At 35.9% G+C, this 23,806-nt stretch overlaps 1 protein-coding gene across 4 annotated transcripts in view; it reads right to left on the bottom strand.

The window, feature by feature from the left end:
* Positions 1–1,795: 1,795 nt before the first annotated feature.
* Positions 1,796–23,806, bottom strand: part of MYO1C (myosin IC) — an 84,414-nt gene continuing 62,403 nt past the window's right edge. For all 4 annotated transcript variants that reach the window (XM_072429404.1, XM_072429422.1, XM_072429397.1 and 1 more), the window contains exons 10-32: positions 23,660–23,779; positions 23,271–23,353; positions 21,149–21,254; positions 20,641–20,721; positions 20,425–20,516; positions 19,376–19,470; positions 16,881–16,927; positions 16,656–16,736; positions 16,252–16,357; positions 15,306–15,423; positions 15,120–15,233; positions 14,954–15,030; positions 14,463–14,531; positions 13,571–13,655; positions 12,739–12,898; positions 12,205–12,288; positions 11,440–11,533; positions 10,886–10,941; positions 9,820–9,955; positions 8,105–8,175; positions 7,069–7,166; positions 6,180–6,279; positions 1,796–4,014 (exon numbers count right to left, since the gene is read on the bottom strand). In XM_072429404.1, the coding sequence (XP_072285505.1) occupies positions 3,988–4,014; positions 6,180–6,279; positions 7,069–7,166; positions 8,105–8,175; positions 9,820–9,955; positions 10,886–10,941; positions 11,440–11,533; positions 12,205–12,288; positions 12,739–12,898; positions 13,571–13,655; positions 14,463–14,531; positions 14,954–15,030; positions 15,120–15,233; positions 15,306–15,423; positions 16,252–16,357; positions 16,656–16,736; positions 16,881–16,927; positions 19,376–19,470; positions 20,425–20,516; positions 20,641–20,721; positions 21,149–21,254; positions 23,271–23,353; positions 23,660–23,779 (2,100 nt within the window). In that variant the 3' untranslated portion in view covers positions 1,796–3,987. The remainder of the gene's footprint in view (positions 4,015–6,179; positions 6,280–7,068; positions 7,167–8,104; positions 8,176–9,819; positions 9,956–10,885; positions 10,942–11,439; positions 11,534–12,204; positions 12,289–12,738; positions 12,899–13,570; positions 13,656–14,462; positions 14,532–14,953; positions 15,031–15,119; positions 15,234–15,305; positions 15,424–16,251; positions 16,358–16,655; positions 16,737–16,880; positions 16,928–19,375; positions 19,471–20,424; positions 20,517–20,640; positions 20,722–21,148; positions 21,255–23,270; positions 23,354–23,659; positions 23,780–23,806) is intronic.

Here is a 23,806-nt window from a genome sequence, read left to right as displayed (position 1 = left end):
CACCAAAAAAAAAAAACCTGGTCCAACACAAATTAGCTAGGACCCAAAGGATGTCACTTATTCCCCTCTGAACAATGAGACGACCACACAGAAATTACTAAAATAAGAATAAAAAAAGATTAAAAAACAGTAACAGGTTTAAATCCCACGACAGAATAAGAGGTCTATCAGAACACTGCGGGCAATTCCCTATAAAGCAGCAGGAATAGACGTCACCACAAGATGAAATAAAAAGGAGGAAAACTCTAACCCAGACAGAGCTCAACCAGCTGCAGCTGCTTCTGTAGTAAAAATACACACAGCTTCATTCCTCCCATCCGTACCTAATTTGGAGGAGTGGGACTCTCATTCGGCCTCATGTACCTCTTTCCTTTTTAGTTGTTGCTTTGAAAATCTATAAAACTCTTTATTCATGAAAAAAAAAAAAACATTTGGCGGATTGAAATGAAACATCTAATTTTGTTGATAACATTTTGTGAAACTCCGGACATTGGCTCATGTGGTAGAAGGGGAATGGAATAGCCCCCCCGGGACTGGCCTCTGCTTTATGTTCCTAGTGTCCATTATTTGTGGGTTATCATAAAATATATATATATATGTTATGTTAAGGAATTACCAAGCTCTTAAAATGTAAGCAGCTATTCAGAAGTGGTAAATATGTAAAAAGCAATCAATGCCCCCCAGCAGCACTCTGCTTGTCCTTCTGAGTCTTATACCCATGAATTTACACTTTCTGCAGAATCAGAGTTAATTAGCACAATGTATATTGGTATATCAGCAAATTAGTTTTGAAAACTAAATATGGCAGTAACTGGCTCGAGTATGGGGTATTATAAGTATTGAAGAAAGTCAATGGTAAATCTGAGGTAAAAGAATTATTAGGGTAATCAATACATTTTCAAAAAATTACTACTGCCAACAGGCTGCTCCTACCAATTCTAAGGATAGTGATGTAAGCTGTCCTCTTCTATATTACTTATTCAATTTAGCAAGTCACTGGGAGTTGTGTTTTACAACCTTCTTGAGATTAACAGGAGGCCCGGATCAAAAAAATTGAGTGAGAAAACTGAATTCTAACACAATTTTAACTACTGTATCCAGGCAAGTATTACTTTATTGTACCAGAATTAAATATTAAAAACGTTGATGACCACGTCAGTCTGTTTATGACCAAAGTTTTTCATTTAATCTCCTCATGTATTCCGTATATGAACTTTTGGCATTGTAATGAGCTATAAATGTGGCTGTACAATCGTGACATTATATTATATTATATTGGTTCACAATCTGAATATGGTACCTGCTGCTACCCAGGCTCACTAAATTAAAATGACATATCTGATACTATAGCAAGCCATTCATATATTCTACAGGGGGCAACTTGAATTCTGCATAAAGTTGATTTACCTTGATTGCTAACGAACACTGCACCTTTATTGTATTTCTTCCTATAGAATTATTTCAGGCATAAATAAAAATATTCAGATTCTTGTAGGCTCTTCTGGGCAGGGTCCTCTTCTTCTGTGTCACTGTCTGTATCTGCCATACGAAACCCCTATTTTATGTACAGCGCTGAGTAAGATGTTGGCGCTGTATAAATACTGTTTAATAATATTATTTTAACTATTGGTGTGCTAGAAAGCTGCTCTGTTAAAACAACATATTTGAGGAGAAAACATACCTTGCCATCAGGGCCGTAGCTGCAGTTATATTGTTTATAGAGATTTTTAATCCATTGAAACCCTATTATTGAGCAAAGTGTTACTTCTAGGCAGGTAAAGAAAAATGACACAGGTTTAATTAACAGCAGATTTATTGTGGAAAGGCACAAATGCAATCACTGGTGTTAAAGCATCCTCCTCTTTACTGGTACACCTACTGACAAGGCATAAGTGCAGGGTGGTGACCACCTCATGTAAACCATACACATCACCAAGACAACAACAAAAGCAGCCAGCCATTTCTAATTAGGAATCATAGCCTTGGGATTTACCAGGAACCAGTGAATGTAGGGGAATGTACACAAAATAATATTTAGGTCTATGGGGATAACTGGCAACGTATTTGGCCAAAACCGATTCCGCTTTAGTTGTTGGGTGAAAAAGGCAGCCTAAACTATACCATTTCAAATGTATGATCTGAAGTAAAAAGCACCACTCCATCTGTAGTGTAGGAAAGTAAAAAAAAAATTTAAAGAATAAAAAGTTAAAATATTTTTAAAACAAGCTTTTGAGTTTACGCAATGTTACAGTTTTATGAAGCTAGGAATTGTTGGGATTGCAGAATATTGTATATGTACTTTGGTTGACAAGCTTTTCTTAACACATACAAAAGATGTATAGAAAAAGACAGAGCTATAGAAAAATAGAAATTCTGGTCAATGCATCACAAGACAATGTTTAAAGTCTCAGAAACTTTCTGAACGCTACTTGGCGGTTTGTGAACAGTCAACTGAAAAGCATAATGCACTTGCTGCTGATCAAGCAGTTTAAGACCATGAGAACTTTTAGCAAAAGCCAGGACATATATGCATGATGGTGGTAAACTTTTTTTGGCAGTACACACTGTCCCTTTATTGCATACAAAAGAACTATACAGAAAATACAAACTGCTTCCTCAGAATACAATTTTAGCAAAATGCCTGTAAGTTCATCATCACATTTTACCCTAACTTTCCTAGAATTCACACAATGGACTTCCTGCCTCCATGACATCACTGGTTCCTAGAAAGTGCAGCCAGATGGTATTACTGATGTCCTCAAAAAAATGGCCGACTTTTATACCCCAACAGTACTTCAACTTACAAAAAACACAACACACTGACATGTCAGCCAGTTAACCGTTTAATATGCCCCAACAGGTGAAACTCAGTGATATAAAAGGGGGAAGCTGAACATCTGTGACAATGTAGTGACTGCTGGCAGTATAACCAGGCAGCTAGTGAACGAGAAATAAGATGTGAGAGCAGGTTAGGGTTCTTTTGTAATAAAATGTTAGTTAAGGTGCTCTACACAACATATTTATATATTGCACATTTAAGAATTTCCTACATAAACATGAGCTTTTGAAATGTCAGTTGTTGGCCCTGCACCTCACATATTGAGAACTGTCTATTCTACATCTATCAGCCAGTTGTATAATCTCCTCTATATTTCTAGTACATTAAAAAGGAGAATCTTACTTATGGAAGACCCAGTTCTTCCATACCAAACTGTACAGAAGATAATAATCCACACTGGAGCCCTGTGAGTAAAACTGGTTTCTCCACTACTTGTCCATGAAGACTAGAAACCTAGAATTACAGGACATTCCCTAGCATAAATAAAACCCCAAACGCTTGTGTTTACTATTCTAAAGTACTACAAAAATCCTCAATGCCCATAATGTACATATGGCTTTATGAAAATGGTGCAATGGACAAGTAAGGCTTTAGGAACAATGAAGAAAAGCTACAAAAACCTTCCTCATCAGGCTCAACATATTAGAAATAAGATTATATAAATGTGTTCTTTCTAGAGCAGACCAAAATTATTCTACTCCTGAAATCTGAATTATATACCCCTTTCAATATCTTTGTAAAGGTCTGCAAAGTGGTGAGGGCCTCCATGGCAGAACAGCAAAATAGAGATTCCTGGTAAGCCACCCTTGCGTTGCTTGTCTACACAGGCAGGCTGCCACACTCACCATATCTGCCAGGCTACCTCCATATGCCATGTGCCAAAGAAATGTGCAATACAGGAAGTCACTAGTGGGGGAAGCCTGTGCAAAAGCAAGTTAAAAATAAAATATCTGAATTTCACAAATATATAAAATAATTTCTTTCCTCTTTCTCATAAGCAGCGCAGGTCTTTGGTAACTATAAAATATAAAAGCAGAGTCAAGAAGTATTAAAAGTAAGGAGGTATTGTCCAACAAGTGGAAGAAATGGATGTATGTGAAGCTGTCAGTTTGGTTGTATATTGGATTCCTAGTGGGCGGCAGTGGTCATCATCGTGAGTTCAGTCGCGGAGCAACCTTGGAAGAAAAAAATAAAAAATAAAAATAAAATAAGCAACAATACAATATTGATAAACTGTCACCATATTCTGAGATACTGAACACTGAGGTACGGCATATAAAATGCATTAAGTAGAGAAACAATCCCTAATGATCCTAAATAAAAACTTTTTTCTTTGGAAAGTACAGGGAATGGCTGATAATCACCCTTTTATACTCCTGTATGTGCTTTAACTATTTCCTTATAAATTATGTTAAGAAAAATTATAAACTGAAATAACTTTGCTTTCTAGAACAGCTTTTATTTATTGCAAATCACAAGGGGGCACTGTGATCAAATACATCCGCACAATACTGTGTAAGAAGCCTGTCCCTGCTTATAACAAAGGAGATGTCACCATGCAGCAATGCTAAAGTACACTTGAAGATCAGTCTAATACCAACACAATAACAAAAGATTTTTTTTTAACCCACTTGTATATCAAATTCAATCAAAGGTACCACACCCCAAACTAATTGGTAAAGGGTAAATATTTGTTAGTCCTGTTTAGAAGAAAAGCAAAACAGGACCTATATTGTAAAGAGGGATTTTCAAGGGACCAAACCTAACTAAAAAAAAAGTTTTTATTTTACAAAATATTGGAACATCTTATTGAACATATAAATTTGCACATAGACCATGATAATATCATAAAATCAATCATAGAGATAAATAGCTTTGTTCAAACAATGTCTTCTGATGCTTTTAACAAGGATGAGTCATCACAAGGAGTGCATAATGATTATGGTTGTTACCATCACTGAAAAGGACCGGAATTAATTATTTAACTAAACTTTACATGTTTCGCAGATCTGATCTGCTTCATCAGGAGTTAGTAATACCAACACAACTAGCGAAGTTGCCATTATAGATTGGTACTTGTGTGTAAATGTGTGTGAAATCAGTGACGTGTTTCAATAAGCTGACAGCCAATTCAACCCCCCTATGGATGATGAATCTGCTGGGTGACTTTACGGCTATGACTATTGTATGTTCCTTCTGGAGAACCTTTCTGTTAAGCTACGTACACACTTCCAATTATTATCGTTGTTAAACGAACGACCCTGCACGATATCTACGAACGATCGTATAGCACCGATCCTGCACATACAGATAACGACACGATCGTTCGTAGATATTGTACACACAATAGATACGATCGTTTGAGCGATAGAGGGAGTGACGTGCACGACAGGAAGTGAACGAACGTTCGTTCGTCACGCATGCTCAGACCATAGACGATCAACGAACGATCGTACACACGAACGATGGTCAACGATCATCGTCCAATCCGATCCGCCGGTCCGGTCGTTCGTTTCCAACGACTTTCCTCGTTCGTCGGCGTCGTTGGTTACTTTTTTTACGAACGATTTTTGCCCAATCGATCGTTCGTCGTTCATTTTGAACGATAAAAATTGGAAGTGTGTACGCAGCTTTACTGTCTTACAGAGAAGGTTGTAAAGATGTGTTGACTGATGTGAAATAATGAGAGTTTCTACATGTAATTTTTTTTGCATTTTTCTTATTTTCAATCTTTTACTTTGCAACAATCTCTTCTAAATAAACCTTTAAAAACTTCCACCATAAGCAGAGGTTTTTGCTTCCCATATCAAGGTATGGAACGGAATGGAGAGTATTAGACAAAGTGGTTCTTTGCAATCCTGTTAGCGCTTTAAGGGCGAGTAAATAAACATGAAACTGGAAATGGTATCAGCAGCATGAAAAGAAAAAAATACACCCAAGTTTGATTCAATCCAACACTAAATTCTCTTGCAAGTTTGGCCCCATTCCTTCTATATTACTAGCTCTCTACTTTGTCTGTTTTATGATGGCTGGCCACTGTGACAACGGAAACCAGAATAGTTCTGCATCTAATGATGTTGTGCTATTGAGTTTACATAAAAGGTAACCTCTGCTCATGTTCTTGCATCATATATATATTAGGCATTGCTCAGCAGTGTGGCTCATTTTATTAAGCACGGGACTGGAATGTTAAGTGATTACATTCAACACTAGAACTGGCCACACATCAAGGAATGTCAGTCATCACAGTCCTAAGAGGTTTATTCTGTGAAAAACCACACCTTACATCATGTAGAAAAGGTTATTAATTGTCGAAGCATACAGTAAAAAAAATCCTTACCACAGACAAGTGTCCATTTTTAGCTTTGGCTATTAGTAACTCGGAGCCCGCAGTAAAGTCAATTACTCCTTCTTTACCTGGAGCAACTGTAAACGTGATGCTAGACAGGAAATAAATAAGAAAATGTCAAAAAAGTTTAATAAAAAAATAAAAAGAATACCTCTTTGTTGTAAAGAGCATAATTGCACATTGGGAATGGAAATAACCTATGTTGTTAAAGTAAGTGGTCTGGAAATATTAAAAGCTGTGTAGGATAAAGCAAACCTTTTCTTTGGAAAATATAAGGACCACAAAATGCTAGTTGCCTGGCTGTTGCATAGAAAAAAACATTACCTTTGCTTTTGTTTGGGTCTGAGCACTAAACAGAGATCAACAGAGCAAGCAACAGCATTTGCAGAGGTGAGCCTAGGTAAAACCTACATAAAATCAAAATACAATCCTTTTATTTTTTTAACACAGCATCTGATGTATGGACTGAGCTTAGCGTACCTCCTCGTGCCAAAAGGTGAATAAAATATTAATTGAGAACATGAAGATGAAAAATGCAATACTATAATGTGGGAGAACATTTTAAATTTATCTTTAAACTTTGAATGCTCTAAGATCTAAGAGTAGACAAGAAAATCCTTCCGTTTGCTGGAGTTATTACCAACAAGTACCAAAATGGTGTTAGGGCAGTAAAATCACAGCCTACTTACTACATGGTACAGAGAAATGGATATATTGTATCCTTGCATTTGTGTCCCTAACAATGAAATCTAGATATACAATTGCTCCTTAGTGCTGTTGGTTTAAATTTACGATAATAGATTATCAGTGCACCTTAAGGAAGATCTCTGACTGACTGCATAAATAACATTTCATGTTGGTAACAAGAAAGTACACATACCTGCCCTGATTAATGTTGATATTGTTGATTTTTTCAGCAGCTATGGCAATTTTTGTCAGTGTTTCAATGACATGATCACTCTGAAGGATTGCATCTCCCTGGAGACAAAAATGATGATGATGATTAGAATGACATCCTATTAACTGTAACAGGTTGTTAGAATGTGTAGTAAAAGCCTAGGGTCTTAGCATTTTTGTCAGAAGTTACAGCCATCAATATCAGCAGGAGGCAATGCATAACCAGACAGCCTTGTCCTTGTGGTCATTGCTAAAATTTATCAGTTTAAACTTTAGTTGGGTTCAAAGCTAAACATGTCCTAAAAAGCAAATCCTACTGGTTAAATTGTACTACAGAAAGTATTGAAGGGATGTATCAGGATTTCCACATGTTTGTGGTCTAGCTTTGCGAAAAAAGCACCCCACCCCTCAACATATCTATCAGGTTTCATAAATCGAGACATCAATGTTAAAATGCAAACTAAGCATAAAGTACATTATATAGTCACGGTACAAAGGTAGAATTAAATATATAAGACATACAGAAACCGAATGCAGACTGTGTCAGCCTTTGTGCAGCCAAATACGCTTTATGTAACTGTCTAATGTTTTAACTTAACTACCAACAAAAGTGAGTGGGTTTATCATTATAAATAGCTTTATCATAGCATATTCATCAATTAATGGCAATAGTATGTAATAAAGTCCGGTCACAACTTCCTAGCATATAGTCACCCTCCAAATATATAGTCTTCAATCTGGAACATCTAAAACAAAGCATTCTACATACATGTTCTGGGTCAGTGATTTCAGGTACTGAAGATACAGTGTCAATAACAGCTAACAGTTTAAGATAAGCAATGGCACCTCTCATCATTTTTTTTTCATAATAGGTTTACTTTTAGAGAACTCGAGACACCATATAAGGATCATCTACTTACATGCTTTATGCTGTAAATATTACTATGTGAAAAAAGGTTTCTATATATGTAAAAAAAAATTGTTATAGAACATTGAAAATGGAGAGCCAAAGACTATACCTTTTGTTTGTTGTCTTCACATTTAACATGGAGAACAAACAGGTTGTCACTGAGACTGCTGACGGAAATTCCTGCAACAGAACAGAGATGGTCCGCAAAATTATTTAAAGCAAACAAAACTGGCTCTGTGGTAAATATGACGCGTAATCGTTTGACAGGTTACAAATGTGTGGCTTATTCCTCATCGTATGCCTATTCATCAAAATATCAGATTTTAACATGTAAGGTTAGAGATTGACAGGTAATATAGGAAACTTCGAGATTCACAATAGTGACAAATAAAATTGGTGTACAGTGAATGTCTATAGGCCCCAGATCCAGCAACTATGTATAAAAGATGGATTGCAGGACCAGTTTTTGTCACAAGGCACAACATATCCAATGACACAAAAATTGAAACTTCTTGTATTAGGATGTGATTTATTGTTTAGTATTAGATTGTTACCACATATGCCATATTATTGTAAAGGTAAATCTTTTACTTTCTACGAGTCATTAACAGTTTGTCCACTGTGAGTTACTTTTTATTCCTGTGTGGATGTGCACTATACACATTCAGTGGCTCCCCTTGTATAGTGACAGTGTAAAGATGAGGTATGTACAGCAGTTATGGAAACATAATTGGTAGAGCCCCTACAATGTAAGAATAATGTTAATAAAAAAAACTATTTACTGCATATTCAAAGATTGGGATAAGGGAAGAAACTTTACAAGAAATAAAAAATCAGCACTGTGTCAAATAACCTCCAGATCAACAAATAAGCTAAAAACAAAATGTTTTGCATTTGGGCACAACAACACAACTCATTATGGACAGTGCTCAGCTTAGGACAGTGCATAAAAATAAAGGGCGATAGTGCCCCAGATTTTCCGAGAACAGACTGATGCAGAAAAGTTCAAAACCATAATTACCAACAATCTGTCACCCAGTAAAGCTCAAATTTTCACAGGGGTGAGCCAAATCCAATTAACAAACAGATACTAATTGGATCACTAAAAAAAAAAAAAATGTAATAGCCAACATACAAACAGCCTGAACTGTGCTAGACATACAATGAAGAACCAACAATTAACTATTGAAGGTTACTGTTCAGGATGGAAAAATTGAAGCTGCCATTGGCAGTTTTGCCTTTTAAATTACAACTTCACAGACTGCATACTGTTACATACAGCTATTACTTAATAGGTGTTTTTCAGGCATACTTTAAACCAGCGGTCAACAAATTTCGGTGGTCCGTGGCTCTGGCCAGTGCGCCTAGTCCTTCTCCTAACCCTACTGGGGGGCACATGTTTCCATGTTTCCCAATGCGGATCGCAGGAGGGTTCTGGCATCATGACATCATTATGGGGGAAGTTTCTTCCCCCTTGAGTGACACACGGCTCTCAGTGCATGCATGGACGGTCCGGAGCCTGTAAGTTTAGTGGTCCGTAGTTCCGAAAAGATTGGTGACCACTGCTATAAACAACATGTAAACACAAAGTGATCATGACAAGATGCAAACATCTTCCCAATTAATAAGAGAAGTTTCATCGCACTGGAATGGCTATCTTTCTGCACACACCTAATATAAATATCAACACTGCTAGATTCTGCCTGGCATTTAGTTTTTAAGAGCAAAAACAGTGTTTGCATCATAAAAAACAGTTCAACAACAATGTAAAAAATTATGTGATAGCCTTTATTAATTATTACCTGGCTATAAAGATTTACGTACCCGTCAGGTTTGCATAGTCAATCCTCTGCTTCATTTTGGCTTCCTCAACAAGATAGGCAGTATTTTGAGTGAGTAGAAGCTGTCTTCTACGAGGTTTGTATCCTTTTCTGTCATACTTCACTACAGGCACTGCATACTGCAAGAGACATTTATTTTTGTTTACTTTAGTGACATTGAAACACTTGTCTGTTGTATGACAACAATTCACAAAATGTTTACTCTTTGACACTAAACATGTACAGTGCTAAAGACAGAGGACTGGGAAAATATATCAAGAGCTTGCTTGGATAAGCAGTGACCTGCATACTATAAACACAGCTCACTACTCTTTGCACATCCTCTTTCCACCTATAGGTAGATTTTGCAGCACCCATGACATATTCCTTCCTCTTCAGCAGGTTAATGGATCTAATGTGCACACAATGCCGAAGTGAGCAAAGGCATAGCAACTGGTAGCAGGAAAGGATAAATACAGAGCTGTGTAATATGTTGGTGCTTTAAAAAGAATAATAATGATAATAGTAATAAAAAATGACCAGAGTAAATTCACTGTGTCTGGGTGATAGTAGCAAATGAGGGGCACTGTGATTCTGATACAGCCTACAGCTACTGTCACTAATTTTCAAGGCAACATTACAGGGAAAAAAAATAAAAGCACAAAAACGTCATGTTTGAGCTGTGTTAAGACTTCTCCTTTACCTTCAGTAGAGCTCCTATGACTGTACTTGATGCTTTTGCTCGAACACCAATATTGACTTCATTTATAAAAGTTCTTGTTGATTTGGCCCTCATTTAAAACACCCCGTTGCTACTTGAAATGTAACTGCACGTGTACATTCCCTGCATTTCAAACACACCTAAATAGAAGGTGTGGCATTCAAAGAAACATGACCTATACAAACCAGGTCAAACAAAGCCTTTGAACTTTCATGTGTACTGCTCAATTAAAGTAAAGAGGATTTTGTTGGCCTGGGGTTCACATGTGTCTAATGCATGCCAAACATGGTAAAAGAACAATCAACATGAGCCCCAACAGAAACGAGACATTTTATTATAAATAGCATACCGTTAATGTCTGACTTTCCAACTGCTGAAGAATTTTAGTGTTGATCTCATCATTTCCTGCAGAAGTAAAAAAAAAAAAAAAAAAAAAAAAAAAAAAAAAAGGTTCTAGAACATTAAGATATATTGGACAGATTTAAGTTGTGCATGTGAACTATTTCTGAATTAAGAGCATTTTACTGACTGTTATTTATTTATAGCACTAACAAAGTGAAGTACCTAGGCATGAATTGGCCTTATGTGGACAAAAACAGTGCTACAGAAAGCCTGAATGTCTGTTTCCAACAGCAACCAAATTATGATTTTTAGTGCTAAAAAGAATGATAGCAAATTTCTAATTTATTTCTAGCAACAATCTTAATTTTCTATTTGTTTAAGCTCCTAACATAGAATTATAATTATGTTCCTACATTTTAACAGAACAGACATCCCAGGTAATGAAGGAGTGAAACTCTGAAAGCAGCCACATTTCTCTGCTATGAGATACAAGAAAAGTATTCATCCAGGGAAGACTGCTTTTGATTCACAGATCTTTATCTACACATATAAATCACTCACCAAGTCGAGTGTTTATGAAAAGTCTAGGAACGCTCTGTGGATAATTGTCTTTTTTGTCCTTGAATATTTCACTTGCAACGACTTTCTGTTCCAGCTGGACAAGGACACGAGGGAAATAGTCAATTATAATGCAAACTTTAAACATTAGAGTTACAAGAAAAAAAAAAAAGACATCACCCTAAAAAACAGGTTAACTTAAAGTATTGAATGCAAACAAAGTTGTACATAAAACTCTGGCTATGACATAAGAAATTTGAGCTTAAATGATCTATTGAGTAGAACCAACAGAAGCAATGACTGTTAGGCATGTGTCTATTTGTACAAATCTTTGTCATACATTTAAAGCTACAAATAAAAAAAATCTTTTGGCAGGTACTGCTTTGGCATTTGAATTGCTAATTAAGTCACCTGTCTGTACTTTGTATTACCTTCTACTTCCTGGGTGGACTCCAGATTCTCTAATAGTCCTTTAAGGCATACTTTCTTTATACAAAGAAAGGTTAATTTGGTTTTCAGAATATGGATGTATACAGGTAAATGATATAATTATTTACAAAGGATCCATTCCAGAGTTTCTCAATCTTAAAGAGAAAATCATTAAAATTTTCAGGTTTCAGAGAAGCCCTACTCTGATACATAAATATTCACCACTACCCTAACTATTACTGACAAACAAGTGGTCATGCACGTTCTCAGACTTGCAAAACCATTGCCATTTGGTAATGATAAAAATGTCTACTGTGTTAGTACTCTAGATATGGTTACCTGTTGTTTCCATTCAGGATTAATTCTGCGGCAATACTTCCACACCATGTTGTTCATGCACATCTCCCTTAGGTGCTCTGAGGCCTAGAAAAAGAGAAACCAGAAAGTACAATCACTGTCTAACTTCTTTTACTAAAAGTTTTACAGAAATTGTGAAATCGCTTGTTATCTATAGAGGCCCCCAAAGAGAGGAAGTGAAGGGTTAATGAAAATTCTGACAACCCCTGTAAAAGTTTAAATTTTTTTTTTATATCTACATGACACTGGCTAGAAGGGACTTGGATTGGAGAGGTTCACATTCATGAAATTTAATATCCACAGGATAAGTGCCATTGTTTAGATTAAAATTGCAATGTTATTTATACACACAAAAGATATCAATGCAAGGAGCAATAAACATACATAACCTTCATGAATTATTAGAATATTATGGATCAGCAAAAATATCTCTCTTCTAGTAGTATGCACTAGAAGGTCCAGAGCCTAGGAACCTATGCAGTTCATAACTAAACAGAAGGCACCCTGTCTGCTCACCTCTCTGAGCGATGGGGGTGGCACAGGCCAGGACTTGTCCAGTACATTCTTTGGCATATTACGATAAAGGTTCATAAGGAATGAGTAGCGGATGTAGTCCAGGAAGTACTCATTCTCAGAACAGCGAGGATGATTGCGGTAAATGAAACCTTTGATGAAGCTGCAGAAAGATTAAAAAATACAATTTACACAACTATTTTTCTTACACACGCATTTAATTAATAATGTCTGTCTGTTATTTAAAACATTACCACAAATTTATCCAACAAGAGAGACAAGTTACAGCAATTTTACAATAAGTAAAATTAAATTTAGTGTGGGTTTAATATTTGGGCCATAGAGTTTTCACCACAAGTTCACATGACATATGTAAAACCAGTGAGGGCAGCTGAAATAGCAATAGATATGCAGAAAAGAAACTGCGATCATATATCACCTCCTCAGAGTACAAAAATTACAAAAAAAAAAAACAAAAATAAACAAGCATTGAAGGAGTTCCAAAGTACTAGTACTGTAACACATACAGAGTTGTGAAAATATGGGGAGAGGAATGTGTTTAACACCTCCAGAAGTGCCAAGCCTGTATACCAATGGCCTAAAGGTAAAAACCACTGCACAGAAGGACCTAGTCATACTGGAAGTGTGGAAGATGGGATTTTGTTGGAGGCCACAGATCTTTAAGACAGCAGAATTTAGCCTTGCAGACTGCTTTAGAGGTATGCACTCAAAGGATTCAAATGAAGGGGGATCCCTAATTTTGTACCATGTTAAGTCTTTGTGATACAAGCAAGTAGGAGTAAAAAATAAAATTGATAAAATATTAACTACTAACCGTCGAACAACTTCCACAGCCCATTTCCTTTTAGCAGCTTTTCGTCTGCCTATTGTTCCACGCCACCAGGACTGGATCTGTACAGCTACAGGAGAAAGTAAAACATATTTTAGAACATATTTTAGATTAGTTACAAGTACCCAGGAAACGTTAGGTGTTAGATTAGTTAACAACTTTTTCTTTTTTCCCATGCCCTCCCTGCAGAATTACCATGTTCACAGTGGTTTTGTACTGACACTGGTACTTGGAGAAAACCTAGAGATGCTTTAAAGTACTACACCAGGCAGTATAAAATACAATCATTGTTTTGGTTTTCAGACAACAAAACAGCTTACAGCCAAGGCAACCATCCAGCACTTCAGATTGCTACATCTAGGCTTCAGTGGCAGAGCCATGTTGTGTCCAGAAACAAGTGCCACCAATCGATACCTCCATGAAAAAACAAGTTTAAACAAGTAGACCTCTGCTGGCCTACTATTACTTAGCCATTTCTATCTCTGCATGCAAAAAATATTGATATTTTAAACAAGTAAACAGATATATATCACACCAATAATATAGCTATATACTCAAGAGGAAGAAAAGAAGCAGGGTGTAGTGAAAAAGCAGCAATTTTTTACTGTATTATAAAGATAAATAATTTTTTGCAGAACACACTTAGACCACAAATTTAAAAAAGAAAAATAATAAATTATTAAATTCACTACAGCCTTTACTGTTTTGTTCACATAACATGTGTCAGACAGAACATGAAAAAAGGGAAAATCTCCCACAAGAGAATCCAGTGAACATGGAAGCCAGACAGAGTTTTTAACCCTTCCCCACTACCTAAAAAATTATAGAAAAAACAATCTTCAAGTGCCAAAATATATTTGAGTGCGCTTGTTCTTACCGGAATTTTTCATGTGTAAGAATTTCTGTCGCTGGTTATATCCCCTCCACCTTGATTGGAGAAAGGTTGCTGAAAAACAAAGGATAAAAGCTAATGATTTTTGGGATGCAAATAACAAAAGCATGCATAACCCACAAGGGATACAGGTGTACAGGACTTCTTTACCTGAAACCATGCTGAGCCCCCCACTCCAACACTCAAATTAACTTTTGCATAATTTTTTTATACCACTACAAGACACTTTGTGAAATATACAGCACACAACAGGTAATTGATTAAATATATATATATATATATATATATATACACACACACACACACACACACACATACAGATGTAAAAAAAAAATTGTCAGTAACAAGTCTGCATGAATGAATTAATCAAGTAACAAAACTTAAAAAAAAATGCTATAAATGTTATAAATACAAGACAAAGAATAACAAAGTACAAAGAACAGCAAATAGATTTTGTGACAGAATATTTTACAAACCTATGCTTTGCTTCCTGACTTCCAAAGCATCCTCTGTTGCAAAGAGGGTTTTGGGGAACCGAATAAAGATCTTTGTCCTTCGAAGAAAAAAAAAAAAAAAAAAAAGTAGTTAGGTATGCTGTACCACATACTGGCCTAAAACGCAATCTATATTAAATTGGCATACCTGCCCATTTTGTACTCCTCTGGTTTATACCCAAGGCTCTTGACCAGAACAGCCACACCATCCATTGCACGGCCATCCCAGTTAGGCCAGGTTTCAGGACAAAGTGATTTGTACCTAAAAATACAACCAGAATGTAAATTCATGCAAATATTTTATACATACATGACTTATTTGTTTTTATTTTACCTTTGTAAGAAGATCTCATATTTTCGACGATATGCAAATCCAGCACGCCGTACGCGCACATTTTCAATAAGACCCAGATATTTAACCTGGTGTCTGATAAGAACTTCATCAAAACGAGCTGAAATAGAAAGAGGTATTGGAAGTTTTTTTTCATGAAATATCAATGCTAGAATATAGAAAGTTAATTTTTTTTTTTTTTTTTAAAGTCAGTGATAAGACAGACAAATAAAAGCTATGTTTTCTTTTACATCTTGAGAGGACTATCGTAACTATCAGACTATAGACTATGTCGATAGTCTGATATCGCATTTCTCATCACAATTATTGGGAAAGTTAAGATATAAGATGCCACTTCCAATCAACCCCAGACAACCTTAAAATCAGACAACTTTTAGATACTAAACGCCCAGTATCTATCTAGAACCTTAATCAAGTAGGTCCCAGCAGAGCTGCTAATGTGAGTGCAACTCTGAGATAGCTTCTAAAGTCCACTATCACCTTGCTTTCGTCTCGCTTTTGTTTTCTCCGCCTTTTTATTTTTTTTTTTCTTCCTTCCACTTTTCTGTCTTATCTTTCCTTCAATTGCAGCATGCCTTATTTATAAGTCACCTCAATCTTGCATACACAAATATCTTCCCGATTTTCCCATCCTTCATAATTAGTGGAAAAGCGGAACCCAGGCAACACCAAATGATTTCCAATACTTTTGTGTCATCACCCTCCATTCCTCCTTAATTTCTTTGTTTTTTTTTTTTAATTTCCATATCACAGCACCTTCATTAGCCTAACCAACAAATCAGTGTGGCTGTTTTCCCTGTTTTTCTGTGGATTAGGTACAATTCATTCTATTAGTAACCATTTTAGATATAACCAACACCAAGTATAGCAAATCTGTACATAAAAACTTATACATCCTTTTTGTACAAATCATTTGCTTGATTCTTACCTGCCTGTTTTGCATCATTGGGCTTCATGCACCTTACATAGGAAGGCTCCTTGGACATCAGAATTTCCATCAGCTTTGATAGGCTGTTTTTAAATTGTGTTGCTGCCTGAAGGGAAAAATATAGACAAATAAGTGATAACAGTCTGATGACAAAGGATTATAAAGATCATGATTAAAATCACCTTGGACATGGGCTAGGCATACATTATATTATATATATATATATATATATATATATATATATATATATATATATATATATATATATATATATATATATATATATATATATATATTATATAAACCAGCATTAGTAATGCAAACTATGAAATAACCGAAAATATACTATACATAATGCAACTATACGTTTATATTCAAATTCCTGTTATCAAAGCTGTCCATACCGTCTCTGGTCTTTTTTTGTCTGTCAACTCAGATCTATCAAAGCACTGATGAGCTATGGGGTTTCCAGAGTCGCACAAAACCTATAAAGAAAATGGTTATTTACTAGAAGCAGCAGCAAAAAAAAAAAAAAAGAAGATTTGTATGCTACAGATTTTAGTTAAATGTAATGTATCAGGCAAAAGACCAATGAAAACGATAAGACCCCAGGCCAGGCCTATACTCACCTCCTTCAGATTGCGAAACAGAAGATCATTGTTTTTATCAAGAAACCCTTAAGAAGAAAAAAAAATATATATATATTCAGATACCTTTTTTGTCACATCTGATATACCATACACATTATTAATTTTAGGAGGAATATAAGAATTCATGTAAACAAGCCTAATGTATCAACAACAATTTTTGCATACAGAAGCATGTATTTGTTCCTAGGAATGTACATGCTTTTTAGTAGAAGTTTAGGCAAAAGCACAAGGGTTGTATTACAAAAACCTTTGAATTAATAAACAGATATCAACAAACTACATCTATTAAAAAGCAGGCCAAACAGCCTCAGATCCGCAATAAATATGTAACAATTTGAAAGCTGCAAACGTATGATTAATGAACACATGAAATGAAAGTCAAATGCAGTAGAAGTAAAGAACTCCTGAGTGGGTAAGAGGAAGAGCAGTTACTAAATTAAAACTACATTGCCTGTGATAGCTAGTTGTTCTTGTCCCTGCACATGTGAGTATATGGCACGTGAAAGCCTCCGGGACAATACTTTGGACCATTTTATTCGGTCCGAAGAGTGGACTCAAAAACAAACATGTCCACATGTCCTTTTTTGTATTTATGTGGATGTTACTTTTAATCCTGACTCAGTTTTAGATATTTTTTCCTTTTGAGTAACAAAGTTATAACACTAATACTTTAATTATTTCTCAAATAGACACAGTAATCCCCACTAAAGACAACTTCCACGCTTTCATCAGAAGGCACACCATCTTTAATTGTCAATCAGGGTCAGAATCTGCTTTTATAACTAGAATACTTGTTCATACAAAAGCCAATTAGGTAAATGTTGATGTGCAGAAGCCTTTTTTTTCTTGTTGTAAACACATGTTGCCCTGCACAGTCCAGTCCTTTACTGCTGCCCTTCATTCTAAAGCCGCATACACACATGCAATTATTGTCGCTGGAAAGGATCTTTCACAATCCTTTCCAACGACTAAGGACTGCACGATGCATGAACGAGGTCTGTACATACAACACCGTTCTGCACTATGGAGAGGGGAGGGGGAGAACGACGGAACAGCTCTGCTGCGCGCTCTCCCCCTTCCCTTGCATTAGGATCGTTTGTCGTCCATCGTGTGTGGAACCGCCCGGACGGTTGTTCGGACGATGGGCGCTGTACACACGCCAGATTCTTGTCCAATATCGGCTCCGAGCAGATTATCGGGCAAGAACCATGGGACATGTGTATGTAGCTTAAGTGTAAATGTTATCAAAGTCCCACAGATAATATTATAGTTAGAACACTAGTACCATTTGTTAATGCTAATTAACAGTCACTGTTTTTTTATTTTTTTTTAATTAAAGATTTTTTTTAAATTGTTATTTAATGAATTCATTCATGCAGACTTGTTACTGACAAATTATTTTTGGAACATTCACTAACTGCAATATTTTACGGGCAAGGTCAGTTATGAATGAAAATACCACTGTAGAAGATAAAAGTGAAAAGAAGACATAGCACAAAAATCAGCTTGGGAACCCTCATGAACTTGGGTGCTGCAAGATACCCAAATGCATACTATCTTATCTGGCACCAAGATTCCAGCCTTTGCCTTGTCTTGATTTCCTCCACTGTGTCAAGGACAGATCCCCGAATGCCACACTGTCCTCTTACACTACATCAACATCCTACTGAGATTGTCATGTTGACTAATGGCGCTAACTAATCCATCACTGTCACACTGATGAATGTAATGCTCCTCCATAAATGTTGTCACCTGCTGTCATGGTTAATAATGCAATGTAATCTGTTGTCTGTCACAATGACCAATATCATTGTGTGTAACCTGTCATCCACTGTCACTCTAACTAATGTCCCTGGCTCAGACATCTCTCAACTTTGGTTAACAATCTGTCCACATGAGCGCTTCCTATATACGTAGCAGCCTTTAGCCTTTTAGCAACCACAAATGCAATCAGCAAAAAAAATGTATACGACACAAAAATATGTAAAAGAAATACATAACACACAAAATATGCCATCAAATAATGTTTATAATATAAGAGATCTGAATTTAACCTGTTTAAGAAAGTTGTATCAAATGCAACAAGGTGAAATGATTAAAATATTTTATTTCCTAATATTTAAGCTACACAAGGAGACACAAGCATTGGTAAAAACAAAAAATATGACTGGCTTATTAAAAGAAGTATTTTAATTTTTTTTCTGGGATTATTACATTAAAGCATGCCCTTTAAGGCAAATGCTAATAATAATAAATGTAACCAATTTGTCTTGTAAGACTAGCTTCAAATGTTCTTCTGTATTAAGAAACAATGTTCTTGTTGAAATGACCAGATGTCATGGTGACATTGATAACCAGGTTTATGTGCCAGCTGCACTAAGCCAGGAAACAGATATACAGAACTAAGGGCAGGATGGGTGGATGCTCAATCTGCAATCCTAACTCGGGAGGGTGAAAAAGCTAATGCAATTTACCTACTACACTGTAGTTCACTTCTCCAGCATAATGCAGCAGACGGAATTCATCTCTGCCAAGCACTTTTCGTGTTTTCTGGTCTCCAAGTTTGTGTCTATAATATAAAACAGAAGCAAGTAATTTAGGCTTATCTCATAGAAACAAGGGCAGAGGGGAAAGGAACACATGACTTTTTTAAAGAACAGGCTTAAAATGAAAATACATGGAAGAAAAAAAAAAAACTTCTCATTTAAAAAAAATATATAAGATATAATTAAATATTAAATATATAATATAATAAGCAACTTCACTTTTAAATCACAGTACAAAAGCAAATATAAACATAGTATTATGTTATCCAGTCTATCAAAAAGACCCCTAACCAGTTCACTTTCTAGTCTCACGCTCTGTGCTATAGTAGAACCAATCATAATTCATGTGCATGTCATTACCTAATTGTCCTTATGATTTGATGAATCATGAATGTCCTTATTATGATTGATATAGTACATGGAAATGTTATCATTGTAGCTTAATAGTACATGTGCAAATAATACAATATGACTGGTTTCCTGGGGTCCAGAGTGTACTCTTCTAGGAGCAGAAGTAAAGATGCAAGGGGGAAGTTCGACTATCAAGTTAAAAACAAATTAAAAAGAGGGTCAATCCCCTTATCACCATTTATACTTAAGGTATGTTTTATAAATACTGTAGAGTCCTAAGAGTCTGAATATTATAAAAATGAAACATTGTACATTATCTTTACTATTATGGGGTATATCATTTTTTTTGTATGCATCGACAAATACTACTCCTACATCAGTAAGCTGGAAAAAATCGTAACGTTTCTTTAAAGCTATTTGTTACAAAACGGATATTGTATGTGCTCCTTCACAGTTTAAAAAGCATATTATTAATAATAAACAGAATTCATATAGCACCAACATATTACGCAGTGCTGTACATTAAATAGGGATTCTTTTAGAAGTAGAATCGTAGATTTACACTGCAAGTAATAAACCAGGTTTAAAAAAAAAAAAAAAAGATTTTATAAACTACCGGTACTCACGTCACAAAGTGTGGGTGATTTTTCACAGTGTCCTCCAACTTTTCCAGGAATGTCGTATCTGTGGCTTCCCCTGGACGTAGACATTCTTCATCCTACAGAAAGGAAAACAAAGTTTATCAGGGGCACCATCACTATTGCCCCCAAACAGCAAACTCTGCATCCGCTCCAAACATATCCTGTTTTCTAAGTAATGAGCAAGGAAGAAATTGCACTCACCAGAATGGAAATGATGCCTTTGAATTTCTCTTCTACCAGATCACAGATTATTTTGTTATTAAAATATTGGACTGGCTCCCACTGCAATGTAACATAATAAATTAAAATGTGCAGAATACCTAAAGAAGCAAGGCAAGAAAAAATTCAATTGCAGCCAAAGTTTTTTTTCCACTTGTAGTAACTGTCTCCGGAATAGAAAATGACTGGAAATCCATAATGGTTTATTATGACCAATGAGAAGAATCTTCAAATTTGAATGACAAATATTTAAAGGGTGCACAACCAAGTAATTTTATAGTTTAATAACATGCACTAATTGAGCAGTACATAAAAACAATGTACAGCCAATGGGAGTGTTGTTTACAAAAACCACCAGCTGAAATCTAATCTATTTGAAATATCATAGTGTATGACCTACCTAAAGAAGCTTATGAAAACAGTGAACAAATGTAATTCATTTAGTTAAGGTTTACATGCGTTAGGGGCTAAAATTTAAAATGCCACTTACTGCAATCCCTTCAGATTCATACTCCTCCTGTTCAGACTTCAGTGTCAGCTCTATAAACAACTGCTGTAGTTTCTCATTACAATAGTTAATGCAGAATTGCTCAAAGCTGGAGAGGAAGGTAATATACAGCAATTATAGTAATGTCTTTTTACAAGATTTCAGTGCAAAATATAGTACTCAGGAATTAATCTTCAAATGTAATTTCTCTTTAGAAGTGACTATGATCTATAAATGAAACAAAACCTTCCGGGGTGTCCTGCTGTGTATAAGGGCACTAATAAACAAAGGCTGACTTAAGTTGCATTTGTAACTTTGTGTCCATGTATACAGTAGGCATGATAATTGAAGGCTTCAAATAATTCTACACAGGGTGTGAATGCACATCTGCTTGGGCAGCACTAAACTGAGAATGCTGACAGGCCTAAGTGTTCCCAGGATACCTGCATAGGCTCATCAGGTTTTTGTCCAACTTAAAAGTACATCCATTACAAATAGGGCAACTCTAAGGACATAATACTTCATAAGCAAAGACCAACTTTAGTGAAAAATGCATGTGAAAACAATAGGCTCTAAAGTGACCTATAGCTGCAAGTATGGAAAAAACAGGAAAAACAGAGAAGCAAAAGTTAAGACTCTTTTTTTTTAACAAAAAAAAAAGATTTGTTTGTAATAGTTGCCTATATCTCTATCTAATGTTTGCATTCACAAACAATTTTCACTAAAAGTAATACCTGCTTACACTTTTCCCACGATATGTTTAGTCTGAATCGCCTAAGTCAGGGGGTGTCCAAACTTTTTGCTAAGAGGGGCAGTTTTGGTGAGATGAAAATGTGTGGGGGCCAACCATCCAGCCTGACACTGTTTGAACCATTACCATTAAATGCAAATTAACTATTTATTATAAATCAGTATATGGTATGCAGTACGTCAAAGAAAACAGATCTGATTACAGTAATATATAATTAAATATATATATTATACTACAGAAATCATCCAAAACAATAAAATCACGAACAGGCTGAGTGAATAACATTGATTATCTCATTACAGGGGCAAGTGGTGGAATATATTTATTGGCACATTAACAGAAAGGTCATAAAAATAATGGGGCCAATTTAAAACTCTCCAAGGCTGGAAAATATACACTTTCATCAGTGAAGCTTTTTTTTTTTTTTTTTTTTTTAAAAAAGGGGTACAGCAACAGCCCTAATTCTCGATCGCCTAGGCAATCAAGAATGAATGGGGGCGCAAAGCCTCCTAGGATGCCTACGTCACGCATCCCAGGAGGCTCTTGGATGCTCCTGAGACTATGTTAGAGACCTGAAACTAACTATCATAGGAACAATAAACAGAGGGTGTGGCAGTTTTGGCAGTTTTTTATATTTTGGAAGCTTGGGGAACAATGCATGTAAAGGTCCTAAAGGATAAGTGCACTTTTAAAAAAGGACAAGGTGTCATTTATTGAATGCAGCCCATCTGGTCCAATACATGCGTTCTTCCTCGAGATCTCTTTCTTCACTGTGCAGCTTAGACTTGGTAATCAGTTCTATGAAGAGAGATCTACTAAACCAGACAAGCAAGAGTTTCACTCCCCATAGAAGCAGTGACCAGGAATGACTTGTCTATCATGCCTGCATGGTAAATATTGCTGGGTAAAGGACAAAAATTGGAGCCAATTTGTCAGTTGCCTGTAAAGAGACATTTATGCCAACCTTTGCTATGTGGCTGAAATCATGGTTTCTTACAAAAAGCTTGCAACACTGAGGATATCATTATTGGCAATCGTACACATGGATACCAAATATGAAAAAAAAAACAACAAAAATCAGTCAGACAGGGCAACAGTCATATCAGAACTACTGGTATCTTTAGTCATAGCTGAAAACCTGAACTAAAGTATGGTCAATAATAGCAAAACCACTCCCAACGATAAGCCATACAGGGTGGGTACAGAGATAAAGTTTTTCTTAGATGCTTTTCACTGGACACAGAAGAAATAGCCTCGTACCGTGTTAGCAACTAAATACTGCGGAAAGTTTGGACTTTAAGCCCCTGATTTTTAACAAAGCTGGTGTAGATTTACCTTAAAATAAATTAAAAGAATACCAGAGAAAGTTATCACCTGTTGTGCTGGAAGACTTCAAAACCATATATGTCCAAAAGTCCAATGACAGATGCGCTCCCCAGCTTGTGCATGTCTGTACCCTGTAAAAGGCCCATAGTAAGATAAGTGAACTTTAGCAAAATAATCCCCCTTATCCTGTTTATAAATTTCAGTAGGGATCTCAGTCTTCTACAAGGTCATATATTAAAAAGACAAGCAACATCTGCAAACCCTGCTCAAACACAGACGTGCAAATGTAGCAAACCATAACAATCATAGCAATGATTATAAAAAAATGCTGTCATTGCTGCTGAAACCAATAAATCTCAATGAAAACAAATAACTTAATAAAGCTAAAGTTTAATAAAACACTTTACTCACATGCAGTTTACTTTCTTATTACTAACCTTGTATGCCAGGGATTTGTTAATCTTGCTGACAAGCCAGGAGAAGGTACGGCCATATATTGCCTTGGCCAATGCATCACGAGCATAAGCAGCTTGTTCCAGGTTAAGAGGACTATTCAGCTAAAAACAATAAAAATGATTATGAAT

This window comes from Pyxicephalus adspersus, chromosome 1, assembly GCF_032062135.1.
Source record: "Pyxicephalus adspersus chromosome 1, UCB_Pads_2.0, whole genome shotgun sequence".
Lineage (NCBI taxonomy): Eukaryota > Metazoa > Chordata > Amphibia > Anura > Pyxicephalidae > Pyxicephalus > Pyxicephalus adspersus.
This window is presented reverse-complemented; position numbering and strand designations above follow the sequence as displayed.